General features: G+C 42.9%; 1 protein-coding gene across 2 annotated transcripts in view; it reads left to right on the forward strand.

The window, feature by feature from the left end:
• micu2 (mitochondrial calcium uptake 2) overlaps nucleotides 1–9,334 on the forward strand; it is a 440,913-nt gene extending 431,579 nt beyond the window's left edge. For both annotated transcript variants that reach the window (XM_067986065.1, XM_067986066.1), the window contains 2 exons: nucleotides 733–890; nucleotides 8,337–9,334. In XM_067986065.1, the coding sequence (XP_067842166.1) occupies nucleotides 733–890; nucleotides 8,337–8,441 (263 nt within the window). In that variant the 3' untranslated portion in view covers nucleotides 8,442–9,334. The remainder of the gene's footprint in view (nucleotides 1–732; nucleotides 891–8,336) is intronic.
• Nucleotides 9,335–13,499: the final 4,165 nt, after the last annotated feature.

Raw genomic sequence — 13,499 nt, forward strand, 5'->3', positions numbered from 1 at the left:
TGCCACTTATAAGCCCAAGCCTGGATGTTGTCCAGGTCTTGCTGCATGCAGCACAGACTGCTTCATTATCTGAGGGGTTGCAAATGGAACTGAACACTGCAATCATCAGCAAACATCCCCATTTCTGACCTTATGATAGAGGGAAGGTCATTGATAAAGCTGAGGATGGTTGGGCCTAGGACACTGCCTTGAGAAACTCCTGCAGCAATGTCCTGAGACTGAGATGATTGGCCTCCAACAACCACTACCATCTTCCTTTGTGCTAGGTATGACTCCAGCCACTGGAGAGTTTTCCCCCTGATTCCTATTGACTTCAATTTTACTAGGGCTCCTTGGTGCCACACTCTGTCAAATGCTGCCTTGATGTCAAGGGCAGTCACTCTCACTTCACCTCTGGAATTCAGCTCTTTTGTCTATGTTTGGACCAAGGCTGTAATGAGTTCTGGAGCCGAGTGGTCCTGGCGGAACCCAAACTGAGCATCGGTGAGCAGGTTATTGGTGAGTAAGTGCCGCGTGATAGCACTGTCGACGACACCTTCCATCACTTTGCTGATGATTGAGAATAGATTGACGGAGCAGTAATTGGCCGGATTGGATTTGTCCTGCTTTTTGTGGACAGGACATACCTGGGCAATTTTCCACTTTGTCGGGTAGATGCCAATGTTGTAGCTACAATGATTTTGTAACAACTCTTGGTTTAAATTTCATGCATGTTTTCCAAATTAAATTTAGGACACTTCAAGAGAGCTGTGAAGGTTGTAACAGGGCAAGAACTGTCTGATAATGTTCTAGATACTGTCTTCAAGATCTTTGATTTGGATGGAGATGGATGTCTGAGCAAACAAGAGTTCCTCGGAGTGATTATGACCAGGCTCCATCGTGGCTTGAAGGTAATATTAAATTCTAAATAAGGTTGCTGCATTTTCCAAACCAAAGGCTAGAGATACAAATTATGCAATATTATCCATAGCTGTTCACATTTTACAGACCCGGTATCCACTGCCTTTTGGGGGAGATTTCCACTATCCTTTGTGTGGAAAAAGTGCCTTCTGATTTCACTTCTAAATGGCCCAGCTCTGATTATTTTAAGATTATGCCCCCTTGTTCTGAATTCTCCCACCAGAGGAAAAAAGTGTTTCCGTATGTACTTTAACGAATCCCCTTTATCATTTTAAATACTACGATTAGGTCACCTCTCAACCTTCTAAACTCAGGGGAATACAAGCCTGTGCTCATAATTTAATTCTTTAAGCCCTGGTGAATCTGCGCTGTACCCCTTTCAAGGCCAATATATCTTTCCCGAGGTTCGGTGCCCAAAACTGAACACAAATTCCAATTGGGGCCTGATTAAGGCTCTATACAACTAAAGCATCACTTCCTCTGGAATCAATTATCAGAAGTAAACTTGAGGATTACCTGTACAACAATAACCTAGTAAACAGCAGTCAGTTATGGCTTCAGAAGAGGTAAATCCTGCCTGACCAATCTCTTGGACTTCTTTGTGGAAGTGAAAACCCAGAGATATAGGAACATAGGAACAGGAGTAGGCCATTCAGCCCCTCGTGCCTGCTCCACCATTTGATAAGATCATGGCTGATCTGTGATCTAACGCCATATACCCGCCTTTGGCCCATATCCCTTAATACCTTTGGTTGCCAAAAAGCTATCTATCTCAGATTTAAATTTAGCAATTGAGCTAGTATCAATTGCCGTTTGCGGAAGAGAGTTCCAAACTTCTGCCACCCTTTGTGTGTAGAAATGTTTTCTAATCTCACTCCTGAAAGGTCTGGCTCTAATTTTTAGACTGTGCCCCCTACTCCTAAAATCCCCAACCAGCGGAAATAGTTTCTCTCTATCCACCCTATCTGTTCCCCTTAATATCTTATAAACTTCGATCAGATCACCCTTAACCTTTGAAACTCCAGAGAATACAACCCCAATTTGTGTAATCTCTCCTCGTAACTTAACCCTTGAAGTCCAGGTATCATTCTAGTAAACCTACGCTGCACTCCCTCCAAGGCCAATATGTCCTTCCGAAGGTGTGGTGCCCAGAACTGCTCACAGTACTCCAGGTGCGGTCTAACCAGGGTTTTGTATAGCTGCAGCATAACTTCTGCCCCCTTGTACTCTAGTCCTCTTGATATAAAGACCAGCATTCCATTAGCCTCATTGATTATTTTCTGCACCTGTTCATGACACTTCAATGATCTGTATACCTGAACCCCTAGGTCCCTTTGGACATCCACTGTTTTTATGGTGAACCTAGACTTCTAAAAGGCATTTGACAAAATTTGACATGAAAATCTACTATTAAACTGAAAAAATTGTTGGGATCCAGATTAAATCTTGTAAATAGATAAGAAATTGGCTGAAGAGTCGAAAACCACAGGTGCTTGCTAGTTATGTCAGGGTGGGATGCCCCAGAGCTCTATGTTGCCACCACAAATGTTTCCAATTGGATTCAGAAATTCATTGCAAATTAGTCAAATTTGAAGTTGATACAGAACTAGGAGGGGCAGTGGCAGCCCGGAAATTACAGAACGAGTTGAACAAGCTATGCATATAGGCAGAATAAAATCATGTGAAATTTAATGCAGACGAGTGTAAAGTACTGCACGTAAGACGAAAAAATGGGCAACATTGCAACAATGAATGGTATTGAAGCAGCTAAGTTGAAAGAGACCCATGATTCTTAGTAGACATGACCTTCAACATGTCCAACCAATACAGAGCAGTAATCAACAAAGCCAATAGAACATTGAACTACATAGCCAAAACAGTAGAATACAAGTCAGAGGAAGTCTTGATCAAACTGTACAGTGCTTTGGTTAGACAGCACCTTGAGTATGTATCCAGTTTTGGTCACTAAGACACAAGGGGCCCAATATTAGGAGGGAGGCGGGTTGCTAGCGGGGGGGTCGACTGGGAGCGTGGGTAACCTGCCCTGTAAAATCGGTGGGTTACCCACGCAATCGTAAGTAAATTGAAGCCACTTACCTTGGCTTCCGGGTTTCGCGCTGGAAAGCTGCGCAGCGGGCTGTCAGCTGGAATAGCCCTATTTAAAGGGACAGTCCTCCACTGACTGATGCTGCAGAAAGGAGCCAAAATTAAAGCATGGAGCAGCCCAGGGGGAAGCCTGCTCCCAGGTTTAATGATGCCTCAGTCCAGGTCCTACTGGATGGGGTGAGGAGGAGGGGGAGTACAGAGATCTTCTCCCCAGCGGACGGAGGAAGTGGCCTGCCTCTGCCACCATGAAGGCCTGGCTCGTGGTGGCAGAGGAGGTCACCAGCACCACCAACATATCACACACCTGCATACAGTGCAGGAGGCGCTTCAATGACCTAAGTAGGTCAGCCGAAGTGAGTACACTTACTCATTCCCCTACACTCCGTCTGCCACATCACCGCCCCCACCCCACATCTCCTTCTGCACTGCCAACACTACTCTATCACATCACTCCTCACATCCACTCAAAGTTCATCCTCATCTTACCTGCACTTACTCACCTCACCAGTACTCATCCCACCACTACCACTCAACCCAATCCTCGTACAATCTCATGGCTTTATCTCATACTCACCCTCTCATGCATCTCTTTCACGGTCAGCCTCATCTGACCTGCCACTACCTTGCTGCAGCCACAGGGCATGCATCACATATGTGTAGTAGGAAGCGTAAGGCAAACGTGTCGTGAGCATGAAGGGGATGCACAAGGGTGTTTGAGGGTTTGTCATGGTTTTTACTTATATTTGATTTATGATCAACTCACATTACATATTATATTCTTGATTAGGGAGAACATCACGGCAGTAGTGAGAGGGGATATATCCGAGGGTTCGCCCACTGAGTCTATATGGGTAGAACTGAAAAATAAGAAGGGAGAGATCACTTTGATAGGATTGTACTACAGACCCCCAAATAGTCAACGGGAAATTGAGGAGCAAATATGTAAGGAGATTACAGACAGCTGCAAGAAAAATAGGGTGGTAATAGTAGGGGACTTTAACTTTCCCAACATTGACTGGGACAGCCATAGCATTAGGGGCTTGGATGGAGAGAAATTTGTTGAGTGTATTCAGGAGGAATTTCTCATTCAGTATGTGGATGGCCCGACTAGAGAGGGGGCAAAACTTGACCTCCTCTTGGGAAATAAGGAAGGGCAGGTGACAGAAGTGTTAGTGAGGGATCACTTTGGGACCAGTGATCATAATTCCATTAGTTTTAAGATAGCTATGGAGAATGATAGGTCTGGCCCAAAAGTTAAAATTCTAAATTGGGGAAAGGCCAATTTTGATGGTATTAGACAGGAACTTTCAGAAGTTGATTGGTAGAGTCTGTTGGCAGGCAAAGGGACGTCTGGTAAGTGGGAGGCTTTCAAAAGTGTGTTAACCAGGGTTCAGGGTAAGCACATTCCTTATAAAGTGAAGGGCAAGGCTGGTAGAAGTAGGGAACCTTGGATGACTCGGGAGATTGAGGCCCTAGTCAAAAAGAAGATGGAGGCGTATGACATGCATAGGCAGCTGGGATCAAGTGGATCCCTTGAAGAGTATAGAGATTGCTGGAGTAGAGTTAAGAGATAAATCAGGAGGGCAAAAAGGGGACATGAGATTGCTTTGGCAGATAAGGCAAAGGAGAATCCAAAGAGCTTCTACAAATACATAAAGGGCAAAAGAGTAACTAGGGAGAGAGTAGGGCCTCTTAAGGATCAACAAGGTCATCTATGTGCGGAACCACAAGAGATGGGTGAGATCCTGAATGAATATTTCACATCGGTATTTACGGTTGAGAAAGGCATGGATGTTAGGGAACTTGGGGAAATAAATAGTGATGTCTTGAGGAGTGTACATATTACAGAGAGGGAGGTGCTGGAAGTCTTAAAGCGCATCAAGGTAGATAAATCGCCGGGACCTGATGAAATGTAATGGGAGGTTAGGGAGGAAATTGCGGGTCCCCTAGCAGAGATATTTGAATCATCGACAGCTACAGGTGAGGTGCCTGAAGATTGGAGGGTAGCAAATGTTGTGCCTTTGTTTAAGAAGGGCGGCAGGGAAAAGCCTGGGAACTACAGACCGGTGAGCCTGACATCTGTAGTGGGTAAGTTGTTAGAGGGTATTCTGAGGGACAGGATCTACGGGCATTTGGAGAGGCAGGGACTGATTAGGAACAGTCAGCATGGTTTTGTGAGAGGAAAATCATGTCTCACGAATTTGATTGAGTTTTTTGAAGGGGTAACCAAGAAGATAGATGAGGGCTGTGCAGTAGACGTGGTCTACATGGACTTCAGCAAAGCCTTTGACAAGGTACCGCATGGTAGGTTGTTACATAAGGTTAAATCTCATGGGATCCAAGGTGAGGTAGCCAATTGGATACAAAATTGGCTTGACGACAGAAGACAGAGGGTGGTTGTAGAGGGTTGTTTTTCAAACTGGAGGCCTGTGTCCAGCGGTGTGCCTCAGGGTCCGCTGTTATTTGTTATTTATATTAATGATTTGGATGAGAATTTAGGAGGCATGGTTAGTAAGTTTGCAGATGACACCAAGATTGGTGGCATTGTGGACAGTGAAGAAGGTTATGTAGGATTGCAACGGGATCTTGATAAATTGGGCCAGTGGGCCGATGAATGGCAGATGGAGTTTAATTTAGATAAATGTGAGGTGATGCATTTTGGTAGATCGAATCGGGCCAGGACCTACTCCGTTAATGGTAGGGCGTTGGGGAGAGTTATAGAACAAAGAGATCTAGGAGTACAGGTTCATAGCTCCTTGAAAGTGGAGTCACAGGTGGATAGGGTGGTGAAGAAGGCATTCGGCATGCTTGGTTTCATTGGTCAGAACATTGAATACAGGAGTTGGGATGTCTTGTTGAAGTTGTACAGGACATTAGTAAGGCCACACTTGGAATACTGTGTACAGTTCTGGTCACCCTATTATAGAAAGGATATTATTAAACTAGAAAGAGTGCAGAAAAGATTTACTAAGATGCTACCAGGACTTGATGGTTTGACTTATAGGGAGAGGTTAGATAGACTGGGACTTTTTTCCCTGGAGAGTAGGAGGTTAAGGGGTGATCTTATAGAAGTCTATAAAATAATGAGGGGCATAGATAAGGTAGATAGTCAAAATCTTTTCCCAAAGGTAGGGGACATAGATTTAAGGTGCGAGGGGAGAGATACAAAAGGGTCCAGAGGGGCAATTTTTTCACTCAAAGGGTGGTGAGTGTCTGGAACGAGCTGCCAGAGGCAGTAGTGGAGGCGGGTACAATTTTGTCTTTTAAAAAGCATTTGGACAGTTACATGGGTAAGATGGGTATCGAGGGATATGGGCCAAGTGCAGGCAATTGGGACTAGCTTAGTGGTATAAACTGGGCGACATGGACATGTTGGGCCGAAGGGCCTGTTTCCATGTTGTAACTTCTATGATTCTATGATTCTATATTGTCACCACTACTGCCACTTTTTGGCCATTCTTGACTGGCTTGTGCAATAATGCCCTTTCATGAGGTTTTCCATGAACACCCTTGATGCCACCCCTTGGGTCACCCTAAAGTGGGTGTATGTGTAGTTGCACGACTACTTTGTGCAGGTGCCTGTTGCGCAGCACTGTGTTGTGTAGCTCCACGTGGCGGAGGTGGACGGCGTGCCTGGCGAGGCTGGTGATGTTGCTCGTCCTCCAATGGAGTGATGAATGCAGCAATGGAACCCCCCCCCGCCATCCTGACGGTGTGAGTGTGAGGAGGTCCACAAAGTAGGTAAATGTGTTTGGACAGCAGAGTTTAGGGTATGATTTAATAATTTGGAGTGTGGAGACAACGGTGTGGCAGGCAAAACTTTGTTTGACGTGACAGAGTGCCCTGCTGCAATGTATGAGGGTTTACCCCGCACCAGTTAAATGGACCTTTGCAGCTGCTGCTGGCTGCAACACATCTGTTTAAACAGGGAGTGTTTCCCCCAGCATGGGAAACATGCTCTGGGTAGTCTAAAATCCGAATCCTCCTAAAATCTCCAACTAATGAGGTCTGTAAATGACCTCAAGTACCCAGATAATGATCTTAAGTGGGATCCCGCCAGCTTTGATTGCCGGTGGGAGTCCCGCATGCGGGGGCTGCGCGCGCACCGATTCGCATCATTGTGGAACCCGGAAGTGGGCAGGTTGGAGCCGGGCTCCGGACCCGCTCCAGCAATCCCCAATTTTAAGAGCCCCCGCGCCACGAGCGCACCCGCTTGGCCATCCAAAAATTGACCCCAAGGGAGATATTCAAGAGCTGGAAGCAATGCAGAGAAGTGGCACGAGGCCGAACCCTAGTCTCGCAGGTCTTAAAACTTGGGCTTTTCAGTGATCTTACATTGCGAGAAATATTTAAGGAAGTGGAAAAGGTAAATCCAAAATACTATTTTAGATTAAATTGCGAGAGTAGGACTTGGGGACATAGGTTTAAACTAAGGTAAATTTGAGAATAATATCAGGACGTTCTTCTCGTAAAGAGTGCTCAGCACATGGAATGGACTTTCAGATAGAGTAGTGGAGACGAAAACCCTGGAATCATTTAGATGCTGCAGTGGAGATACTGTAGGGTTTTTCTTGATAGATGGATGCATTAAGGTGGGCTGAATGGCTTTCCCCATCTGTAATTATGTTGTGCTCTTGTGATCACGTGACATAGAGTGGATGTTAGTACATGTGATATGAAGTTTATTTTGTTCAAAAATGTTCGTCCCTGTTTAAGCTTTAGCTGTGCCAGTTGGCCACTTAAAGTTCTGACATGTGGAGAAGCTCATGCAACAATTTTGCAAATCAGCAAGGAACAAAGTTCTGATCTTTCAAAAAGGCATTCATTAATGAAGCCAAAAGTGTATTCTTCAATTAAATGTTATCTGGGGAGTAAAATGAGTGGCACACAATCAGGGCAACCCAGTAGCACAGCACAATAATTATCACTAATATAGTGCTATGGGCAGGTATGAGACAAGGCTTTCCCATAAGGTCCATAGGCTTCACACAGCTCCATATTACAATACTGATCTGCCTGGAAAGAGATCTTCTGCCCAGTATTTTGATCATAATGTAGGATTTGGGGGAGGGTGGGCCTCACAGAGGAGAAAAAAGTTGGCAAATTTATATATTTAAAAAATATAGAATGTACGTGAAAAGGTGGAAGGTATCTATATTTTATTGTTTTTCATCCATTGGATAGTAGAGTATTTATCAAAATCTTGATTAGTAATCTAAAACTGTCCAAAATAGTTTAAACTGGTACAGAATGGCCCAGATAGATTATGACAGAGAACAACAGCCATGTCTGTTTACAGTAACTGAGACTCATTACTTTGGTTTCAACAGGAACCAACACAACATGGTTTCAAGGGCTATTTTAAATGCGTGAAGAAAGAGACTATTGTTGGAGTTCATGAAGCCTGGAAGCAGTCTGGAAAAAGCCCCTGCTAATGTTACTATGCATAAGGCCTTTCTACATAAAATAATCCAATACAAGTTTGCTTGTTGAGGAAATTTGTCACAGTGATTTAAAAAGGGCTACAGTATATCTAGGGTTACTAGAAAGTTTCCAGAGTTTAATAAAATGTCATAAATAAATCGTGTTTACATATATAAACTATGTTTATTCAGAAAAATAAAGCAACATTGCCTTCATGAAAATGTATTTTGGCAAGACTTTTCTCATTTGTTTACAAGCACAGAATGTAATGATGTAGAACACTTCAAAACATATTGTTGTGTCACTCATGTGTGACATCATTGTGATGAAGGTGATATGTGGTCTTACCGGGTCTTTGCGTTCCTCAAATAAAATGTTTTATCCAGCACTTTTTCATGAAGACAATGCACTTTATATAAAATCAGACCAGTTGAATCAGTTACATATTGTTTTTGTGTGAATTTTTAGTTAATCATATATAGTGGGGTAGCAACTGTATCAGTTAATTCAGAAATGCACATAAGAAACAGAAAACTTCATTGAACGTTTCTTCAATTTGTTTTATACAAATATGCTTTAAGAATCTCAGACAAAAAATTACTTTCAAATATTTATGAATTTATTTTTTAAAAATCAATTAGTATGAAATGCAAAATTCTACAATACATTATAAAGTTGAAGGTAATTTGTGCATATGGTGCATCTGTTCTGAGGTTCACAAGGCAATTATTCTTCAGCCCTATTTACTTTTTAGAGTTTGGATAAAAGTGCCCTTTGATTTTGTTATTTTGTATTTAAATATTTAAGGAATACACAATGATTTCATCAAAATCTAGAACTGCATCTGGAATCTCAGTTAAATCTGCACTGTTTCTTTTACACAAATAAAGTTTGGCTTGGGAAATCTGTGTTTTAATTTATTATGTGTCAGAACATGCATGACCAGTACAAGCCTTTTTTTAGCACACCAAGGGAGCAATTGTTGTTAAAATATTTGCTGTAATCCTGATGGTATGCAACTACATGATATGTAATTGCCAAACTTAAGTCATCGAACCATCTAAATATTAGCTGATGCAAGTCTGTAAATGAGAAGATTAAGCTCGTTTGGGACTGTGTTTACTTCATAGTAGATTATCCTGATCCTGTACAGATGGAGTGTAATTCATGCTGGCCATACTGCACCTGTTTACAAAAATACTAGCCAGCACACATTGTAAACAGTCATGGTCCTTGATTATCTACATGCAGACGAAATTCTGTTTATATTTAGAGTGCTTTTTTTGCTTTTCTAGGAACAGATCCATTGCAGCACTACATAATGAATGGTCCTGAAAAGCAATGACCTCAGCCTAAACTATTTCCACAATCCAGTAATTTTCAATTAAACCACAGAGAAATAAATCAATATTTGAGTGAATTGAAACTCACAGTAGGGCAATGCTTTGCTGTATTAGTTTCAGATAGTAACAGAGATGAATCAATAACTAAAGTGCTAAATAAGAACTTGGTTCAACAACACTTGAGCTTGACATTCCAATCAATAAAAGTTCAAACTAGTTCAGTAGGTCAACTGCTTCTAATTGGAATTATCAGCAATGTAGGCCTTCCTCTGGGACAACCTGTAAGAAAAGAAAAATGAGCCTGAATCCTTTAAACAAATATGTGTCTGTAACTGATAGACAGTTTACTGAAAACAAGGGTCTATGAATTGGATTATGAATGATGGTAATTTAGTACCTGGCTTTTTAAAAAATCGTCTATATCTACAAACATGTGAAATGCTTCTAAATTTAACACAATTTAGCCCAGTCAGAAGGGATGAAATGATTTGAATTAGATTGCAATGGTTGTCTTGAAACAGAAAGAAATAAAGACAAATTTTGTACAAATTGGATATTTGATTCAATTTTATTGCTGTATCTTATAGATATCTTCGAAAAACTAATCTGTGCAAAGGCTTGCAAAAGAAATTATGAAAATAATTTTCATCACGAATGCTTTCTGAAAAGCAATAACCTTAGTCTAAGGAAGCAATACCCATCTGATTGGCAAATACTCAGAGTGTAACCTTATTTCATTTTCCATTCGTAACATTTTGTTCTCAAAATAGTACTAAGTCATGGTATTTTTAGTTTAATCTGTTGCTTTTTCAAAGCAATGAAAGATAAAAATATTACAGTGTAGTGACATTTGAGGAATATTAATTACAGTATAAGAGGCAAAAGAATTGCCAACAGCCCAACTCAGGATTTGTGCCAAAAATCCACACAGGTTCACTCCTTAACCATATCCGAAATGTGCATTTTATAAATATGTTTTGCCTTCAACCTGTGTGTCCTGTCCTCTAATGTCATTTTTTCCTTAAATACATTACCATTTTTTAATGTGTTGATAGCCTTTTCTAATAGTTTAAAGAGGTAGTTAATGTTGTAACGAGAATTTTCAGATTTTCCTTGCCCTAATGTCCCTGCAGCAATAGGAAGATTTGGCTGTAGAGAGAGATGGTGCTGCTTGAAGTTGTCATGCCAGATCCATCAATGCACAATCAGGCAAGTTTTATACTATAGTCTCCAGCCCACATACCTGAAACCACAAAGGTGGCTGTTGTAGGAGGGAATTTGTTGGGGACAAGGATATCAAGGAGCAAGGCACGAAAGTTCTTGAGCAGATGCTAGTGCAATTGACAGGTTAGAGGAATGTAAGTTGGAAATTGGAGAGGGGCTTGGTGAGGGAGTTTTTCATGGGTAGAAATAGAGTTGGCAAGGTTAAAGGCTGTCAGGGAATGTGTATGAAAACAGATATGAAGGAATGACCAGAATTAGCCCAGTCAGAGATTGTGGGCATGATTTTAGCCCGAGGGTGGGGTGGAATTCCTGATGGGAAACCCGGAAGTATGGGTTTCCCGGACGTCCTTATGATTTTGACGTAAGGACGTTGTTTTTTTCTTTTTTGCCGGTTTCCCCCCTGATAGGCCAGCCTTTTTGACAGGCTGGCTCGCAGTCAGATGGGAGAACAGCCAGGAAGAGGACCTGTTCAGCTAAGTGTTAGATGAGGGGAGTCAGTCACTGGGGGGGGATCGGGGTCACCGGGAGGGTCGGTCATCGACAGGCTGTCAGTCATCGGGGGTGACGGGGGGAGGTCAGTCATCAGGGGGTCACTGATCGTTGGGAGGGTCCGGAGATTGTGGGGAGGGTTGGAGATCGTAGGATGGGGGGTCGGAGATTGTAGGATTGGGGGCTCGGAGATCGTGGGGATGGTCGCTGCAGATAAGCTTGTTGGGCCCAGGGGAAGCTCTCCTGCTCCTCCGGGCTCACAAGCTGTGCTATAAAGGCATTTACCTGCAGTTTCGGGCCTTCTCACCCCCTCTCACATGGCGTGGAGCAGAAGGCCCGGGAATCCCGGCCCCCAGGGGCTAAAATCAAAAAAGCTTTGAAAATGGAGGCCTGCAGCCTCCTTAAAAGCTTTTAATGCCCGGCCCGCCTCCTAAGAGCGGGTTGGTTGCCCAGCCCTTGTCCCGCCCCTGTGAAAACTGGAAATAGGTGGGTTTTAGATTTTTGTAATTGTTACTGGCCCCTCCTCCCAACCCACCTGTTTTTCCAGGCTAAAATCATACCCCATGACCTTGTAGCTGACAAGATGTGTTAACAAGGCCAAGAGTGTGCTGTGTTTGTCAGTGGGAGAGGAATCTCCCTTGACTATATGGTGTTGGCCATCACATTTATGACTTGATGTGGAGATGCCGGTGATGGACTGGGGTTGACAATTGTAAACAATTTTACAACACCAAGTTATAGTCCAGCAATTTTATTTTAAATTCACAAGCTTTCGGAGGCTTCCCCCTTCCTCAGGTGAACGAGGAAGGGGGAAGCCTCCGAAAGCTTGTGAATTTAAAATAAAATTGCTGGACTATAACTTGGTGTTGTAAAATTGTTTACAATTTATGACTTGGCAAGTGGTTATCTTTATTCCATGTTCACATCCAATGGAAACTAGCAGATTAATCCAACACCATGGGTCCATCAATAATGACTTGATCACTTGAAGTAAGTGATTCTGGTACTGAGATTCCAAATGTTTATCTCATCTTCTCCCATGACATGGTGAAAAAGCGGTAAACCTATAAAGGGCCTCAACAGAGGGAACGGGGCCAAAGATCTGCAATCCTGCTATACTGTTGTAACTACAGTGGAGTAAGAATTGCAATCTGCCGATGACTTGTGCTTCTGACCCTGCTGGAGTATTCAGGGTCAAGTTATCTCAATAATTTCATCGAGCACCTGCGCCGTATGAGCGCATTTTGGGCGGAAGAAGCCCAGCATGCCCATATGTGGATTCCACCGGCAAGCCTGTCTTACAAGGTAAAGTACTGCAGCTAATCGGTGGCCCTCTTCATGAGAGATGATTTTTAAATAGTATTCAAAGCAATTCTGGAGTCACCCGGGCCATGACCACACCCTGGAACCCTCTGTGGGCCCCACTTTTGCCAATTCATGGACCTAGACACCAATATCTTGCCAACGCCCAAATTGCCCAGTGCAAAAGAGGCAGGAGCAGCAGGAATTCCTATGGGTGACATCATTCTGCAAGCTACACCTTATCCTGACGTCAGTCTATGAATTGGGTGAAGAAAACTTCCATACCCCATAGGAAATACCGGAGTTGCACCTTCAGCGCGGAGACCTGCCATCTCTGGGTCACCCCAGTCCACTCCCACGGTTTTTTTCACCAGGAGTCTGCTCCAAGCCCTGTGGAAATTTGGGGCCAATTTGATTACAACATACCTGGCGACTCAGACAGTTCCTTTGAGAAATACAGTAGTATAATATCAGTACCCAGTTGGATAACTAGGTATTAAAGAATACAAATACCTGGAAGTTCTCCATTATTGCCTAGAGGAGGAAAAATATAATCAGACAAGCTAAAACAAGGATGATGATCTTATTACAGGAATCTAAATACAACATTTAAAAGAAGGAACCAGATGATCATCACTAAGGCCAAGTAATAATTAAGTAAATAGCCTGTAGTGAAATAATGCTATTGTTAATGATCCTCTGTGTCCCTTT

Source organism: Heptranchias perlo, chromosome 6 (genome assembly GCF_035084215.1).
Source record: "Heptranchias perlo isolate sHepPer1 chromosome 6, sHepPer1.hap1, whole genome shotgun sequence".
NCBI classification, from domain to species: domain Eukaryota; kingdom Metazoa; phylum Chordata; class Chondrichthyes; order Hexanchiformes; family Hexanchidae; genus Heptranchias; species Heptranchias perlo.